This window comes from Hyaena hyaena, unplaced genomic scaffold, assembly GCF_003009895.1.
Source record: "Hyaena hyaena isolate Hyena2069 unplaced genomic scaffold, ASM300989v1 scaffold_1469, whole genome shotgun sequence".
Taxonomy (NCBI): Eukaryota; Metazoa; Chordata; class Mammalia; order Carnivora; family Hyaenidae; genus Hyaena; species Hyaena hyaena.
In genome coordinates, this window is record NW_024082106.1 from 6,384 (window position 1) to 26,064 (window position 19,681).

General features: G+C 35.6%; 1 protein-coding gene across 1 annotated transcript in view; it reads left to right on the forward strand.

Moving 5' to 3' along the window:
* The first annotated feature begins 284 nt into the window (after nt 1-284).
* Nucleotides 285-19,681, forward strand: part of LOC120225674 (epidermal growth factor receptor substrate 15-like) — a 52,845-nt gene continuing 33,448 nt past the window's right edge. The window contains exons 1-4 of the mRNA XM_039223858.1: nt 285-488; nt 11,906-12,067; nt 12,477-12,674; nt 19,181-19,384. Coding sequence (XP_039079789.1) covers nt 318-488; nt 11,906-12,067; nt 12,477-12,674; nt 19,181-19,384 — 735 coding nt within the window. The 5' untranslated portion in view covers nt 285-317. The remainder of the gene's footprint in view (nt 489-11,905; nt 12,068-12,476; nt 12,675-19,180; nt 19,385-19,681) is intronic.

A 19,681-nucleotide genomic window follows, 5' to 3' on the forward strand; every position in this document is an offset into this window, starting at 1 on the left:
CTATTAGCCATTTTCATTTGATTTGCCAGTGGTACTTAAGGGTTAAGCTTACAGAGCTGATGCAACCCCTCCTTTTTTTCACCAGCAAATTTCATTGGACATTATTTCCATAGCAACAGTGAGATCAGTGAAACCTGAGTGTTTCATTGAATATTTTTCTCCTCTTCCTTTTTTAATCTATTCTCTTTTCACCACATTTTAGTGAGAAAGCATTTTTTTTTTTTTTTACAAACAGAGCTTATATTGATTTCTATTCCATAAATAATTAAAAGAGGGTGGAAAAATCTGCCCTTCACTTAAAAATTGAATGTTTCACTATGTATTTAAAAAGCGATTCAGGATTAGGAGGATGGATAACCATACCGGCTGTAGCTGATGTTCTCAAATATTCTTGCATTGTTTGCTGGTCTTCTAGGGAAAAGAATAACGTGGAACAGGACCTTAAGGAGAAAGAAGATACTATTAAACAGAGGACAAGCGAGGTTCAGGTAAGTGAACTGTAAAACTGAGTATTCTATTTCTGATTTAGGAAGATTAATTTTAAATATATAGGGTCATTTACTATGTGATGGTTGTGGTATTGATGAGTAGGGCTAGGGAAAACCTGTTATTTATGTTATATAAATATTTGCCTTTTGCAAAATTATTGTTTTTCTCTGAATTCTGGCCTACAAAGATTACACTGCAATGAGAAAGCAGTATTTTTCAGCATAAATTTCTAGTTTTGAAAGTATTTTTAAGATAGTATTTGCCTACATATTATATTATTAAAGGTAGGTTTGAATGACTTACGATGTAAATATTATTACACCAATGAAATTAAATGAGTGAGATCATCATTATCACCACCATCATCATCAAAATGCAAATTGGTTTTTATGAATATGAAATTTTGCTGTCTAGGAGACCTAGTATTTTTAAAGGGCTGTTTCTCATAATACTGGTAGGATGGGAACTGATATGAAACAATTTTAAATAGCATTTTGTAAGTTACTTATTAGCCAGGGTATCTTAAACTTTAGCATAAAGAGATTTAATTCATTTTCACCAAGTGCTGTGTTAAATAGCATCATTTTACAAATAGAAAAGATAATAAAACCTCAGGTTTTGATTAAGAAATGATACAAAAAGGGGTATTTCAAACATTAAAAATGTGGGCAGTGTTGCATTTAGAGCAGTAAACAATGCATGTGACCATGTTTTTGGGGCACTGTTTTCTGAATGCTATACCAGTGCATACAGGAGGTTGGACATAGAAGCACCGTTATCAGTTGCCAGTAAGAGCTCATGGATGGGCCTTTTAAAACATGTTACTTGTATGTTGGATTTCCCTCCTTGTGCTGATAGTTTTAAATGGATGAAAGCTCTAAATTAGTAGATACATTGTTTCATTTTGATGTAGGACATACACCAGAGATTATCTATCAGGTGGACTATGCCTGGTTGGGGAGAATGATTTACTGACATATTGAGGAAGAAGCCAAAGAGAACTTCTTGTTACAGTTGGTTATTTTATTAGATTACTACATTTATCACATATACTGGAATTTTCCTAAAGGTAATGGAAAAGTCAAGAGATCATCACTAGTATATTTCCTTTTGTGTTAATGAAATGAGGGGTGGTTACCTCAATTACATTATTTTTGTGCAGTTTTTGAGCTTCTTAGGAAATGCAAAGAGTCACAGGCTTTAAGCAATTCTTGCTGAAAATAGCTTAAGAATGAAAGATCAAATAATCTATAAATTTCCTCAATCTGAAGAGATAGATGTAACTACTGATATAATACTGGACAGCTTCTAAGTTTAGCCAGATAGTGTTTCAAAGTACAAAGGTTTTTGCAATAGGCAATATCTTGTTATTTGTGTACATCTACTTGTTGTTTTTTCTCTACTGCATCGTTTAAGGAGGGGAATTTTTAAAAGGCTAGTTTGGAACAATATTGAAATTTATATTGTTCCTTTCAGGCTCGATGGGCTATCCCCATGAAAATTGATTTCTTATCATTTTAGAAGTTTTGTTATCAGTCAAAATTTCTTCATTTTTTTTCTTTTTCACTTAGAGATAATGATAGGGTATATGTTAAATCTTAAGCTTTGATAAATCCAAAATGTCTGATAGGCAGAGGGAGTCTAAATTATTTAATTTTTCTGCATCAGGTGCTGTAAATAAAAGGTAACTTGGAGCATGCTTAGTATAGACAAAGTTGTAATGTTTGAACATAAGTTCATTGAAAAAAGAACATTTGATTAAAGCTTTATATTAGTAGATTCATTACTCATTCCACCCCAAGCAGGTATCTCTGTATTATACATGGTAACGAGACACTAGATTACTAGATTAAGAATGACATGGATAAGTGACATCTACATGTAACTGAAACTTTTCATTTTAGTGATTATTTTTAATTTTCTGAAGCCCAAGAAAACTCATCAAGAAGTCTTAAGATTTCATACCTGCTGGTTAACTCTGATTTATACATTAATGAAGCACAGACTAAGGAATAAGATGGATAATTAAAATCTTTAAGTTATTTCCAGGTCCTAGTTCTTTATTTTCTAATTTCTCTGGCAAAAGGCAATTTGCTAGAGTTATTAATTAATAGCAAAATTAAAGAACTTCACTTTTTTTTTTAATTTTTTAATGTTTATTTTAGAGAGAGAGAGACCAAGCGTGAGTAGGGGAGGGGCAGAGAGGAAGGGAGGGAGACACAGAATCTGAAGCAGGCTCCAGGCTCTAAGCTGTCAGCACAGAGCCTGATGTAGGGCTTGAACGTATGAACCATGATATCGTGACCTGAGCCTCAGTTGGACGCTTAGCCAGCTGAGCCCCCCACTTGACCCTGAACTTCACTGCTTTCTGACCCCACTTTCTAAGGTAGGTGCTAATGAGAAATGTCAAAACAAAGATATCAGGAGAAAAGTAAGGGAATTTTGACCCATTAATGAATGTCTGACCAATCCAAACTTGATTGCTTTTCTCCATATTTATAGTTATAGATAGTAATTATATGAGCTCATATCTCAAGCGCAGAAACCAAATTGACATGTGACCAGTGCAAAAAGACTAGTTCTTTTTTGTTTGGCAACTCTGTAGTCTTCCTAATACAGGTAAATTATAAAATCTGCTATGTAATTAATTTCTAAATTTTTGTTTCCTGTCCATAATCCTATGAACTACCATCTTGAAAACTTTCAGCTCAAGATTTTTTTCTTGAAAATCAAAGCAATTAACTTCAAATTTTATTTCCTGAAATAATCACTGTTAACACATATGATAAACTAGCAGTCTTTCTAGTTTATCAAATTCTAGGGAGAAATTAGGCCCAAAGTAATCCAATGGGAAAAATCTATAAAAGGCCATTCTATCTGAAATAGACATGATTTGGGCTTTTGTTTGTTAAGGAGAGAAAGCAAACCCACATTCTTTCCTACCTTAAGCTGCCTACATACAATTTTATCAAAATTTTTCTTCTGAGTAAACAAATTAGGAATGTACTCTCATGTGTGCTTTCGTCAGTGTTGCCTGGAAGTTTGTAGGAATAGCTTGGTATCAGACAAACTTAAATTCAATTTCTGATTCTAGCTCTTGATCGGTTTGTAAGTAATATAATCACTACATATTCGTTTTCTATTCTGTAACATAGGATAATAAAAATACCAAACACTTAGAGTTACTGTAGGAATAAAATGAGGTGATGCAGTTACAGGGCCCGACAGAGTGATTGGTAGTAGGTAAGAGTTCAGTAAATGTTCTGATTAGTAGTAGTATTCTATACCCTGCTGTCATCTCCTTATTACCTATCCCTCCTTTATCATCACGCTCTTCCTTCTCTGACCCCTGTCTCCACTTACGGCTGTCTGCACACAGGACTCACCAATTTGAAAATACCTTTTTTGTTATTTTTTATGCTATTGCTGCCACTTTAGTGCCCAACCTGATTTCCTTTCTTTCCTTTCCTTTCCTCCCTTCCTCTCTCCCTCTCTCCCTCCCTCTCTTTCTTTCTTTTGCCATTTTTTCCCTCTTTCTAGCCTTTCAGTAATCCTGTTTAGTCTGCTGTTTGCCCATACCACTGTGCTTTAATTTTTCTTCCCAGAACCAGGAATAATTTTATGACTCAATCTATTGGTCTTTCCTTCATTGGTTCCTGCTTTCTTGAATTTTGGTCCTCAAGATATTCTCCTGTCTCTCTGACCCTTTGCTTTCTGTTGTCTTTGCCAGAGATTGACTGATACCTGCTCCCACCTTGTTTCCTTCCTTTTCTATGTCCCTATCATCCATATGCTGGTGACTCCCAAATATTTGTCAAGCCCTCTGCTCTCCAGCTTCACATCTCCAGTTAGACTTTTTGGTGTTTATCATTTCAAAGTCAGTGTGTCTGAAATGAGTCTCATTTTGTTGAAAAAAAAAAAAAATTGGCTTCGATTTTGGACTTTCCTATTTCTGTCAGTGTTTTCTTTTTCATTATTGCCATCCTTATTACCTAACATCTGAAATTTTGAAGTCAGACCATAAGTGCTTTTCTTGCCTTTCCTCTTCTTGCTTTTCTGCTTCCACCAGTTTTAGTATCATGGCTCTCAGATGTGAAAATCTTTACTGCTGTCCACTGCCGCAGTTAATGATTAGAGGATGTCCTATCTCATGGGTGTATTGGAGGTAGAAAAAAAAGATGAGATACAAATCCTCTTCCTGTACTACTTGTTTTTTTATTGTTTGGCTCTAAACTGTGTGCCTTACATATTCTCTGTCTTGTTCCCACACTTATATCTTTATTGCTCTGATCTAGAATGCGCCCTATCCCCCTGCTTAGGTGAATTTTTCCCTGCCTTAAAGCCCAGCTCAAATCCCACCACTTCTCTAAATAAAACTTTTCCTTCTCTGTCCCTTAGTCTACATCAGTCTTTCCTATGTTGGAACTCCCAGAGGAGTGTGTCTTCACTTTTTATGGTATGTCCAGTTTGTTATCTTATTATGCTAGTGTAGTGTGTATGATTCCAGTATCTTCCAGCCTCTCTAGTAAACTCCTTAAGCTAAGAAATTGTACCTTGGAACAGATCTTTCAGTATAGTTGGTAATATATTATTAGATGGAGATAAATTTAAGGAAGCTATCGACAATAGAAATGAGTAAACTTCAGTTTTATGCATAAAATTGTAAAATAGAACAAGACACACCCAGAAATCCTAGACAGAAAGGATTGGGAGCATGGTAGGTATCATAAACAGTCAGACTTCTCCATTTCATATTTGTTTATGCTATTCTCATGCGAAAGAAGCTCCCGCTTATTTATACTTTATCAGTAAAGGTTCAGTATTCATAGTAATTGTCCATTTTTCTTAATTTTAATCACTTAGTTTTTTTTTTCTTAGATGAAGAGGAATGACTTATTTTGGGTGGAAGTAAAATTAGATACATGAGCTCAACGTTCTTTTCCTAGCGATAATGCTCTTAGAACATGCTGGGAAGCATATGATTGGGAAATAAAGGCAGGCTGTTGGTGAGGTTTTCTAACACCCACCTAATTTAATAGACTGCCTTTCTGTTCTTTGACCTAAACATCTTGCTCTATAGTTGATACTTTTTTTTATATTAAGAATACTCCTGGGGACCTGAGTGGCTCAGTTGGTTAAGGGTCCAATTCTTGATTTTGGATCAGGTCATGATGTCACGGTTCATGAGTTTGAGCCCAACAGTGCTATAAGCCCAGAGCCTGCTTGGGATTTTCTCTCTCTCCCTTGCATTCTGCCTTTTCCTTCGTGCGCTCATGCTCTCTCTCTTCCTCTGTCTCAAATAAATAAACATTAAAAACAAAAAAGATGTGTGCTTGGGTGGCTCAGTCGGTTAAGAGTCCGACTCTTGATTTCGGCTCAGGTCAAGATCTAACAGTCTGAGTTCAAGTCCCACATTGGCTCTGTGCTGCCAGGGCAGAGCCTGCTTGATATTCTCTCTCTCTGCCCCTCCCCTGCTCGTGTGTGTGCGTGTGTGCACACGCGCGTGCACTTGTGTGCGCATTTTCTGTTTCTGTCTCCCTTAAAATTAAAAATTAAAAAAATGAAATAAAATAAGAAAGAATATTCCTGGGGTGCCTGGGTGGCTCATTTGGTTAACTATGGAACTCTTGATTTTGGCTCAGGTCATTATCTCACAGTTTGTGAGATGTAGCCCTTTGTAAGGCTCCACAAGGACAGTACAGGGCCAGCTTGAGATCCTCTCTCTCGCTCTCTTTAAATAAATAAATAAACTTGAAAAAAAATACTCCTGTAACTTCCATTTTGAAAATTAGGCCAATATAATGAATGTACCTGATTATTTCTAGTTTTGTATTAGTCTATAGAATTTTTAAAATCAATTCAATAGCATTTTTATAAGATTTCTAAAATACTTAAAATTCCCCTACTTCTTTTTAATAATTCTTCAGGTATAGATATTCTAATATAAATACATGTCTATATATGCTTTGGGGTTTTTAAGTAAGTGTTTTATTCATGTTAGTTGTATTTTTGTTTATATTTTACTCTATTTTTATATGAAATAGATGCACATGCATTCATGTTGTTAATACTTCACAGGTTTATTTATTTATTTTTAAGGTTTTTATTTATTTATTTTGAGAGAGAGAAAATAACGAGCAGGGGAGAGGGAGAAGACAGCAAGAATCTCAAGCAGGCTTCACACTGCCAGGAGGGAGTCTGATGTGGGGCTCTAACTCATAAACCCTGAGATCATGACCTGAGCTGAAGTCAGACACTTAACCAACTGTGCCACCCAGGTGCCCTAGTACTTCATAGGTTTAATACTGAAGTTACTTCTTCAGTTGTGCAGTTGACTTGAGTTGCTAAAATGAATTGTCTTTTATTGTAGCTAAGAGTTTTTATTCATTTGTTTAAAATCTCTTTTCACTACCTTTGTAGCAGTTCATGGGATGTGGAAGGATGGGAATGAGTTTAACATTTTCAGTACTTTGTGTGATTTCTAGAAAACAGGCCATTTTCCTTGAAAGTTCTTTTTAAATAAAGCCAAGATACCTTCCGTGATGAGGAACCTTTGATGTGACTGCTTTGGTATTTTTCTAAAACGAACCTTGGCACTGTGTTACTGTAGTTTTGTTCATTCCATTCTTGCCATTCCTTAATTGCTGCTATTCACCTTTCTTCTACTGTTGATGGAACAGATAGGCAAGTAGAGCATGATCACAGAAAGTAGAGCATAACTAGGAAGGCTTCTGCAAATGCCTTTAGTCACTTTATGGAATGGGATTTGATAGTGCTGAGGTTGTGCACTGAATCAGAAGATGATTTTCCCAAAGGGCTACCTTAAAGTTGAGACTCAATTATCCTAGTTTAGTGGAAAATAACGTTTGCTTAGGAGAACCTGCCACTGCCCTGGTCGAAGAGGAGGTGGGGGGCTTGGAGGGGTGGGGAATGGGTAAGGAAGGAGATTTGCATCTGTTACCTTCACTTAGTCTCAGGATAAGCAAATCTTTACGAAAATAAGATAGCCAAGGATATCTGGATACTGATGTTGATGTGGAAATTGCATTACAGTGGTGGACAACTTACAAGTAATTTTGCAGTGAAATTTGATTCTTGTTCTTATAGTGTGTATGTTTGCATCTGTTCATTTTGCTTTTGTGCAAATTAATCATTTTAAATCTGCTTACTGAAAAAGTAGATGCTTTTGTGTATGAACTAATGTTGGAATTTTTAAGGAGATCTTTTATCATATTTAGAAATAGACATGGAGAAACATTAATTATAATTAGTTTTGATGTGGACATCTCTCCAGCTTAGATATCACTAATGTGAGGTATTTTCTCAGTAACCTTTCCCTTGAGGTCTATACTTTTGTGTTACTAAGTGTCTTTTTACTGTAGCTAAGAAATGAGGCTGGGAAATTTGAGTGACTTTGTTCTGTGGAAGAGAAAGGTCAAGAATGAGTAAATATTATATTGGCTTGTTTATTCCCTTTCCTCTTGCGTAAACTTATCTTCTAAGGTTGTATTCAAAGTGGCTCACTAAAAATACTAGTTTTGAAAAATAGTTCAGTTTATTAAAGGAAACCAGCATTAATCCTACTATTGTTAGCTCTTACATAAAAATTCAGTCACATCTGAATATTTTTATACTGGTGTGAAACCACCAGACATATATGATACTTAAACTGCAGACTTGATATTTTTGGATTATGAAAATAATATTGGTTCATAATAAATTGTAAACTATAGAAAAGTATAAAAAGAAAAAACCCTACAATTTCAACAAGAGAGTGCCATTGTTAACATTTTGCTATATTTTTAATGAATATACGTAAACAGTTTTATATTTCTTTGTGATTATACTGTACATGCCTTTGTATTCAACTTTTAAAAATTGGCATTATGTCCTAGACATTTTCTTATATTACATACCCTTTTAAGGTAAATTTTATTTTTAATTAGAGTCATAATAAAAGAGACCTCAAAATTACATCTATTTATAAAGATTAGATATTATTGGAGATCAAGTCCAAAATTTGGGGGGATGGGGCAGGAAGTTGAGAGAGGGTGGGAAGTTAGAATATTTGAGGATGGGAATAGGTAACTAATTTTTTTTTCCTTTCCCCACCCCTGAACATTTTTAATTAAGGGGAAAAAGAAAAAAAAATTTCCACAGGATTCATAAAAAATGCTTTTTAGACCAGCATATCATACTTTATATATATATAAAGTGTATAATGATACCTTTAACACCAAAGTAAGGTATTTATTATGGATCATATTCTCAAACCAATAAAAAATTACTTTAGAGCTGCAGGTGGCATTTTAAAAATGTTTTATAATTGACTTATAAGAAATTTTCAATCCACTGGAGTTTCTCAAGTTACTGTGTTAAAGTGAAGCTGTTATTCTGTCTTCCTGAAGAGTAAGAATAGTGCATAGGGGCACCTGGGTGGCTCAGTCGGTTGAGCATCCCACTCTTACTTTTGACTCAGGTCATGATCTCATGGTTCGTGGGATTGAGCCCTGTGTTGGCTCCAGGATGAGCATAGAGCCTGCTGGAGATTGTCCCCTTCTCTCCCTCTCCTCCTCTCCTCTACTTGCTCACTCTCCCTTTCTCTCTGTCTCAAAAAAAAAAAAACAAAAAAACAAACAAACAAAAAAACAGTACTACATAATATTATGTAAAAAACACAAATATAAAAGTTTAAAATACAGGAAAGGTATATGTCACAGTAAAATGCTAAAGCACTAAAGATTATTTCCGTATACAGTAATGGAAATTCTAAATGTCAGATAAGTCTTGGCCTATAGACTATAAAAATATTGCACCAGTACAGAAACTTAAGAGTTATTTTAACAAAAAGCACTTATCATAGGTCAGTTTGAGGCTACTATTAATACTTACAGTTTAAATGCAGGGTGAAGCTTTTCACAGCATGTTAAAAGAACCTAAAATTCTTTCTTTCTATCAACCTCAGGCACATTTTCCAATAGTTTCTACCAGGTACTAGAAACTTTGTAATTATCATTACATGCATAGGGTTTCCAGATAACCATGGTATGGAAGGGCACTCATAGAAGAAGAAATGGCTTAGGCAAAAGGCAAAACAGGGACATTGAAGTATATTGGAGAAAGAAGATGGTCTATTGAGGCTGGGGCACTGATGAACATAAGGAGAAGAGGGTAGTAGAAGAGAAAGGATAACATGGGGCCCAGTATTAAAGGTTCTAATGTATCTTGTAGGCAATTTTACTTTATCTTACAGATAAGAGGGAGCCATTATATATTTTATAGCAGAGTGATTAAAGAAATCTCCTTTGCCATGAATTTTTTTTTTTAATAAAGTTGGATGTTTGTAATAGGAAGAAACAAAGGCAGAAAAGCAAAGCATGAGTCAAGGAAAGGACAATGAAAACTAGCATGTATTTATTGAGGGCCAATCCCACGTGCATATCTAAAACAATATCTTCATTTTGAATATGATTCACTTAACAGTATAGGCAAGGTTAAAAATTTAGGCATGAAAAAATTTAGGCATGCTGGGAAACTAATGATAAAATACTTGTGGCTTACCATTATGAATCTGTGATCACATAGACTCATGGAATGTATGCACAAGAAGAGTTTCATGATCATCCATTGTGTTGGCTCTTTTAAAGGACCTTTTTAAAGAAAGCAGCATGATAGTAGTTGCACCTTTAGATTAATCAGTTGGTTCAGAAAATATAAGTAAAAATCAGTTATGAAAAGCTGTTCAATGTTTTATTTAATCACTGAAGCATCTACATGTATTTGAGAAATAGTGGTATACTTGTGAGACATTTAATCTATAGACACTGTGTACAGCTTAGTGATTAAGAGCTCAGACTCTGGAGTCAGAAACTAGTTTGAATCCATCACCTGCTAACTGTAACTTTGGACAAGTACTTGCCCATCTATGCCTCAGTTTTCTCATCTGTCAAATGTGATTAACCATAGTACTTACTTCATAGATAAGTCATATGGATTATAAATGAATTAATATATGTAAGGAGCCTGGAACAATACCTAGCACATTATAAGGGCTATTGTAGATGTCCTTGTTTTGTATAAGTCATGTGTAATTCAGAACCTTCTATGTTCTTCTTTTGTTGTTCTTAGATTCTTATTCTGAGGAATGATTGAAGGGGCCTTTGAACAGTATGTTAGTAAAAAGGTATCGTTATTTTTAGGGGTGCATGAATGGTTCTCCATATCCAGAATAGACAAAGCTCTTAGAAATGGAAAGTAGATTGGTGGTTGCCTAGGGCTGGGGTGATTGGGAAGCAAATAGAGAGTGACTTGCTGGTAGGTATGGAGTTTCTTTTTGGAGTGAAGAAAATGTTCTAAAAGAAATTGCGATGGCTGCACAGCTCTGTAAAGGTACTCAAAACCATTGAATTGTACATTTTAAATGGGTGAGTTATTCAGTATGTTTATCTTAGTAAAGCTGTTCTAAAAAATAAATAAAATTATTGCTATATATGAAGTAGATTTAGGGAAGGGAGGTGGTGGTAATGGTACTGGTGATGCTGATGGTAGTGCTGGTGCTGGTGCTGATGAGGAAGGCCTCACTGAGAAGGTTATAGTTGAGCAAAGACTTGAAAGAGACGAGGGATTGAGCCATATGGATACCTGGGCGAAGAACTTTCTATGAAGGAGGTGTAATCAATGGAAAATCTTGAGCGGAGCCTGTTTGAGGAGCAGCAGTGAGGCCCAGAGTGACTGAGCAAGGGAGAATGCAGTAGGAAATGAAGTTGAGAGATACAGGCCCACCATGAGGACTTTTTATAGTAAGGGAGATAGGGAGTCAATGCAGAGTTCTGGGTAGAGGAGTGACTCATCTGACACCGGTTTTTAATAGTGGCTGCTGTGCTGAAAATAAACTGTAGGTAGCCTGGGTAGAAGCAGGGAAACCAGTTAGAAGGCAGTGATCCAGGAGAGAGATAAAAGTGACCTGGACCAAGGTAGAAGGGGAAAAAATGGTCAGTTTGGATATATTCTGAAGGAAGAAGCCATAAGATTTGCTGACAGATTGGAGATGAGATGTGAGAGAAAGAGGAGTCACAGAAGATGCTGTTCTTTTTGGCCAGAGAAACTGAGAGGGGGAAGATTGAAGATCAAGCAGATTTAGGAGGGAAATGCCAGGAGTTCTGTTTTTGACATGTTCAAGAAGCTCATCAGACCTCGAAGGACAGATTTGAGTAAGCAAATTGGATTTAAAAGCCTGGTGTCTAGGGAAGAAATCTCAAGTAAAGACTCTATTTAAAGCTAGGTTTCCTCTAGTCTACCAACACAATATAGTGAATAAGATGAGACTTTATTTTCCCTTAATGTAACCTTTAAAAATTGTTAGCTTAACCTTCCCCTCTCTCCAAAGATAATAAATGTTAACTTTCTTGTATTTCAGGATCTCCAAGATGAAGTTCAAAGGGAGAATACTAATCTGCAAAAACTACAGGCCCAGAAACAGCAAGTACAGGAACTCCTTGATGGACTGGATGAGCAGAAATCCCAGCTGGAGGAGCAACTGAAGGAAGTTAGAAAGAAATGCGCTGAGGAGGCCCAGCTGGTACAGTCTGGCCATTTGCTGCTATCTGTATCCATACCTTAGTTTTGTTTCCTGGTGTTAGATGGAAACATGCTTTGCTTGTTATTGTTGCTGCTGTTGTTGTTAGGTGGCAATCTGAGCAACAGTTGGGGCACATGAAGAAGTTGGAGCACTGTTCATCCAGAAATTACAGGTCCTCATTAGGGGAAAGAGGGCCCTTAATGTACAACTTTTTTAAATTTTAGCTGAAAGTATGGTACCTGTACCTTCCAAGTTTCCTCTATTCATCCCCTAATTGTCCTTTTATACCAAATATATATACTTCACAAAACACCAAAATAGTAAACAAATAAACATATTGGCATTATGGAACATTTTAATGACATCTCTTTTTTATCCCTCTTTCTTCTCATTCATTTGCATGTGATAGATCTCATCCCTGAAAGCTGAATTGACTAGTCAAGAATCGCAGATCTCTACTTATGAGGAAGAACTGGCCAAAGCTAGGGAGGAGCTGAGTCGCTTACAGCAAGAAACAGCAGAATTGGAGGAGAGTGTGGAGTCAGGGAAGGCTCAGCTTGGACCTCTTCAGCAGCACCTTCAAGATTCACAACAGGAAATCAGTTCAGTAAGTCTTTGTGGCAGCAAGAAATATTCTTAAACAGGGCCTCACCATATCCTCTTAGTGAATAATACCTGTGTTCCTTTATCCTCTGCCTAGTCTGTTACTCATTTTTCATCCATTTTGTACAAATAGGTTTCTTGTTGCCTGTCATAAGTTAAGACGGTTACACATCTTGTGTCTGATGATTATCATTGAAGTCCTGGTTAAGAGTATGGGTATCGTAGTTACATGATTTAGGTTTAAGTGCTGGATCTGCCACTTAACTGTATAAATCACCTTAGTATCAGATTCCTCGTCTTTACAATTGGAAAATTAACAATACTTCTACCTTTTAGGTCTGTTGTAAGGATTAAATGCAATGTAAAGGTTTAAATACTGTGAGACATTTTAGCATAGTGTTTGGTACATAAATGCTTGCTTAAGTGTTGCTTATTTTTGTAAATAACAATGCCGTGTCTTCCCTTTTGGGATTCTAATCTTAAAACGAGTTTTGCTCATTTGGAGACCTTTATTTTTTTTATTAGGAAATTGTTCTTTATGTAGATAAACATACCATGTTGTGTGAGTCCAGAGTATAGATCTCTTGCTTTGTTATTTCTGGGCTTTCCTAAATGGGAAATAATAGTTTATAGAATGATAGTAAGATAGTTAGGAACAGAGAGATCATGTAGCTCATTCTTTTCATTTTGAATTTGAACAAACTGAAGCCAAGGAAGATTAAGTAACTCGCCTCTGGGTACCTAGGCTTTGAAAAAGGAGCCACAGCCTAGAATCCAGATCTTCTAACATGTAGTCCAGTGTTCTCAGTTAATTATTATGTGTGATAAAGCCCTACCCTTAGTATACTTCCTTCCCCTCTCTTGTAGATGAATACCCATTCACTCATCTTGCAAAACATAGCTTAACCTCTTGTTTCTTTATACCATTTTCTGTACCCTGCCTTTATTGGACTCTACTTCTGTTACAGCATTCATAACATTTTCCCCTAAATATTTGTTTATGTGTCTGTCTCCCCAAGCAGACTGAGCCTTTTGATCTAGGAACTACACATTTTTTTTCTCTTATCCTTTAGGATAGTTCTTATCCCTGTGTATGTACTCAATATATAGATAACCCAAAAGAAAGCTATCCTAGTGATACTGCTACCCGCTGAATGAATATTCTTTAAAATTTCTTCTTTGAATGTTTTTAACAATTGTTTTTTTGAGGTAATTTATATACCATAAAACTCACAGGTTTTAAGGGTCCAATTCAGTGATTTTCAGTAAATTTAGAATTGTTCAAACATCACAATCCAGTTTTGGGACATCTCTATCACTTCTAAAAGATCCCTTGTGCCCATTTGTGTGAGTCCCCACTTCTACCCCTAAGTAATTACTAATCTCCTTTCTACCTCTATAGGTTGGCTTTTATGAGCACTTCGTGTAGATGAAATCAAATGTTGTGCAGCCTTTTTCATGTGGTTTCCTTCACAAGCATAATGTTTTGGAGGCTCATCTGTGTTGCAGCATGTATCAACATTTATTTCATTGTATATTTAAAAAGTATTTGTTTATCCATTCACGGATTAATGGACATATGGATTCTTTCTGCCTATTGGCTATTATAATGAGTAATGTTGCTTTGAACATTTGCATATAATTCTTTATATGGATATGTGTTCTCCTTTCTCTTGGATATGGAATAGTTGGTTATATTGTGAAGTTTTGTTTAAATTTTCTCTTTTAACTTTAGGGGTGTCCAGGTGGCTCAGTTGGTTAAGTGTTCGCCTTTGGCTCAGGTCATGATCTCTCAATTCATGAGTTCGAGCCCCATATCAGGCTCTGTGCTGATGGCTTAGAACCTGGATCCTGCTTCAGATTCTGTGACTCCCTCTCTCTCTGTCCGCCCCCCCCCCCCACTTGCACTGTCTCTCTCAAAAACAAATAAACATTAAAAAAATTTTTTTTATCCTTTAAATTGCCAAACTGTTTCCCAAAGTCACTGTACCATTTCACATTCCCACTAGCAATATATGAGGGTTCCAGTTTCTCTACTATCTTAACAACACTTTTATTGTCTAACTGATTATAATCATTCCAGTACATGGGAAGTGGTGTCTCATAGTTTCTAATTTGCGTTTTTCTAATGACTAGTAATGTTGAGCATCTTCTCATATGCTTATTAGCCATTTGTAAATCCTCTTGGATGAAATGTCTGTGTAAGTCTTTTGCCCATTTGAAAAAATTGGATTGTCTGTCTAATTATTATGAAATTACAAGAATTTTTAAAAATATATTTTGGATATAGGTTCTTTATCATATATTAGATTGACAAATAATTTCTCCCCATATCTGGCTTGTCTTTTCATTTTCTTTGAGTTTTTTGAAAGAGGAATTCTTTCAAAGGAAGAAGCATGAATGAGAAAAGTAGAAGGGACTCTGGATATTATAAATTATTACTGAGAAAATAAAAACAGTGTTTCTGAGCAAGGAAAATAATCTCAGCAAAATATACTACCAGTGTGCCAGAAGATATTTGGGATCTGTGGAAGGCATTATATCCTTGCATCTGATCTCCAAACCTTAAAAACAAACATATCAGAGCATCTGGCTGGCTCAGTCAGTAGAGCATGGGACTCTTGATCTTGGGGTCATACGTTCAAGCCCCATATTGGTTGTAGAGTTTACTTAAAAAATAAAAATAAGTAAAAAATTAAAAACTTAAACAAGAAAAGAAAAAAAATACCAATTTTTCACCTTTGACTGAATGACATGTGTCTTTCCCACAAAAGGCAGTATTTTCCCATTGGTCTATAAAAATGAAAATGCAGTTATAAATTATCCTGAGACTTCAATTGATCTTTAAAGCCAAACTATAGCTTTTCTGGTAAAAGGAATAATTGAAGAAAATTTTTGTGATTTGCTGTATTTTTATCTTCTTACCTTGTATTTATGGTAAGAAAAAGCAAAAAAACCTCTGGGTTTAAGTCTTTGTATCTTACTTATACAATATATATACTATTTTAATTCAGGTGTTTCTGGCATTCTGATAGAGCTTGTGTTAGTTCTATGATTTTTATTTCCTCTATATCCTCTAAGTTTATGCAGAGACTAAGGAAGAAAACAGGTGCATGAGAAAGCAAGACACAGGAAAGCCTAGTTTTGTTCAAGATTTTTTTGTCTCAGATGTAATTGTAAGGAATAAATTGTCCTATATAAAACTCATTGATTGGCAAGTATCCCACACACTGCATCATCTATATGATGGGTATTATTTTAGTGTTAAGGTTTTAAATTTTATTTATTTACTTATTTATTCATTCATTTTTAAATTTTTTATTTATTTAAGTCACTTCTCCACCCAACATGGGGCTCAAACTCACGACCCTAAGATCAAGAGTCACATGCTTTCTCAATTGAGACAGCCAAGTACTCCAAGGTTTTAAATTTTAGACTGTAAAGGTGTAGTGGGTATTGAAATTGGTTTAATGGTCATGATAAAAAATTTTTTAAAAATGAAATAAAGTAGGAGTGTCCTGAAGTGTTCAGAGCTTTTGAGTTTTTGGTGCTGCTGATCACTGAGGTGTTCATTATTTCAGACTCCATGAAGCCGACCCAACTTGATACCACTGATAACTGGAAGTGAATAAGCATCATATTATCACTCCTCAAATACTTGCAGCCTGATAATTTTGTGAGCTTCAGGAGATTCAGTCAGCAACAAGAAAAAAAGTCAGAAATGGGAAAATACAGAGGAGGTATTGGGCAGCTGTGAAGTGGATGGACAAGGGGAGAGCTGTGCCTCTGGTCCCCACAGAAAACATCTCCCTGGCCTGTATAGTCAGTGATTGTGCCCAACTCAGTGACAAATACTGCCTTACCCATAAACGTAAAATTGTTTTATCCAAATAGCATAAAATTATTTTATACATGCACATTTGTTTTCCTCATATACATTGCAAACATTTAATGTATAAAAAATCAAATTAACTATTGTTAATAATGGAGTACTACACTATGTACACCTGTAAAAATAGAAAGTGAGAAGTCTGATAATTCTACCTCCTGGAGGAAAACAGTGTTTGCAGCATGGTATCCTTTTAGAATTCTGTCTGCACATGGATGTACCTGTCTGTGTGCCTGTGCATTCATATATATACTTATGCCAGTTGTTTTTGTTTCAAAAAAATAAAGACATGCATTGTATTTGAAAAAATAAATACAAATAAAAATGAAATAAGACAGAATAGGAAACATCAGGGTGCATTACATGGAATAAGGATAAGTATTATCATGAAACTTTCACAACTAGATGTGTGTGTATGTGTGTGTGCATGTGTGTAGATTATTCACGTGGATCAATGTATCTATCTGTGCATTTATATAAGTACACAGAGAGCCACATTCAAATAAATACATATATATTTACTGTGTTAGGGTGTAAAATCTATTTCTTTCTATGGATTAGGGTAAAAAAATGTATACATAAGCCACAACTCAATAGCACTAAGAATATACAGTATACTATGTGTTACAAATATATAGTATTTTAGATTGTTAAATTCTAAATACAGTGCAGTTTCGTAGATACATATGCTTACTGATACCCACTGTTTAAATTTATAAACACAATACTTATGTCCATTCAGTGAACATATATTAAGCACTTGCAGTGTACATCATTGTGCTGGATGTTGGACATACAAAGTTGATAGCAAAAGTTGTGGTCTCTGTCCTCAAAGAGATCAAGGTCTTTAACTTTTTTTTTTTTTTTTAAATGTTTTATTTATTTCTAGGAGAGAGAGAGAGACAGAGTGAGCAGGGGAGGGTCAGAGAGAGAGGGAGTGACAGATTCTGAAACAGGCTTGAGGCTCTGAGCTGGCAGTCAGCACAGAGCCCGACGCGGGGCTCGAACCCACGAACCGCGAGATCATGACCTAAGTGAAAGTCGGACGCTTAACCCACTAAGCCACCCAGGCGCCCCAAGATCTTTAACTTTTTAAAAGTGGAATGAATTCGTGGAAAAGAAACGGGAAAATGTAATTGGTATAATAGTGAGAAATGCAGAGTGCTAGGCACTTTATACACAATGTCCGCTGTTTACACAGACCTTTACATTTTACAGAATTTTTTCAAAAATTTCTGCTTCACTTAATCATCTGTGGAGATAGTTCGTACTTTATGGATTAAGAAATGGAAGCTTGGAGACTAAGCTTTGACTAACAGAATTGAAGGTTATAGAGCTTGATTGACATGTCTCCCAGTCTAAAATAGTGTTCCCTTCCCAGGTTATGACCCTAAAAAGACCTTTGGTAAATTACAGATTCCAAAATGAGCAACTTAAAAACCTTATGCAGAAAGTAAGATTATGGGAACTAAGACTTGATTTATGAAATGTTAATAGGTAACTTTTATGGTTGCTAGGAAAAAAAAACACAAAGAGAATTCCAATGTAATGTAAAAAAATTATTTTATGAAGGATGGGAACTATTCAGTAAAATTCCATTCATTACTCCTTTTCACTAGAATCATTTTTTAAAATGTTTTTAATGTTTATTTATATCTGAAGGAGAGAGATACAGAGCATAAGTGGGGAGGGTCAGAAAGAGAGGGAGACACAGAATCCAAAGCAGTCTCCAGGCTCCAAGCTGTCAGCACAGAGCTCGATGTCAAGCACAGGGGCTTGAACTCACTAACCATAAGATCATGACCTGAGTCGAAATTGGACACCCAACAAACTGAGCCCCCCCCGGGTGTCCCAACTAGAAACCTATTTTGATTCTGCCCTCTCTTAAGTTTGTTTGAGATATTTGTTAATTTCTTTTTCTTTATTATAGATGTTGGTATCAATAAGCATTTTTTTCCTGCTTCTGGTCCCCACCTTTTTCTTTTAATACTGAAGATTACAGTTTATTGAATTCTGCCTCCGTGTACCCCAACTGTTCCAGAAATATAAAGTCACATGGATACTGAAATCCAAAATACTTTTTATTTTATTTAACATATTTAGAATAGCTTAGATTTAGAGACCGCTTCCTAGGACTCTAGCCCATTAATAAATAATGCCAGAACATAGGACAGTAGTTTATTTTACCTTCGTCTTCACTCCTCTCCTTCGTAATAGGAGTGTGGATAGCTCTAAACCCTTGTGTGCTCTCCCTCAGCTTCCTTTATTTCTCCCAAAGCTTCATCACAAAATCTCTTCTTGCTCTGTTACTTTGCTATCTTCTTCCTAATACCCTGACCTTTCCCCCTATTTTATCTAAAGGACACCAAAATGCAAATATTTGAGTCAAAATTCTTGAAACCTTCAAAAGATGTACAAAAACAAATCCACATATACTGGAATTTCAGGAGAACTTTCTGGGATGGATTACTTAAACCTCTCTAAGTCATACTGCATCCCCAGAGAATTCTCCTTAATGGAAGCAAATTTATCTTTGGCTGAGTCTAAGTGTATAGCTATTTTTATATTTTGAGTCTTTCTAGTAATAAATCCTGTTTTGTATTTCTACTTTGTGTTGACAGATGCAAATGAAACTGATGGAGATGAAAGAACTGGAAAACCATAATAATCAATTAAATTGGTGCAGTAGCCCACACAGCATTCTTGTAAATGGTGCTACAGATTATTGCAGCCTCAGCACCAGCAGCAGTGAAACAGCTAACCTTAATGAGCATGCTGAAGGCCAAGGCAACCTGGAGTCTGAGCCCATACACCAGGAATCTCCAGTGAGTCTAATAGTTACATAAACTCCATAATCAACTTCAGAAGAAAAAAAAAGGTTTTGTTGACAAATATATATGTGGCCTTGCCTCATCTGAGGACAGTTGAAATTTTTTCCCTTAAGAGGCAGAGAGTAGGTATTTATTCAACAGTTATAACAGTTTTAATTAGTGTAAAATATAATTTTAATTAATTATAAAGTGTGTTTTCAAAACAGCTCCTTAGATAGTAACTTTACAAAACATTTTTAAGTACTCTCACCCAACGCTGAAAGTAATTTTTTATTTCGTAATGTTGAGGTC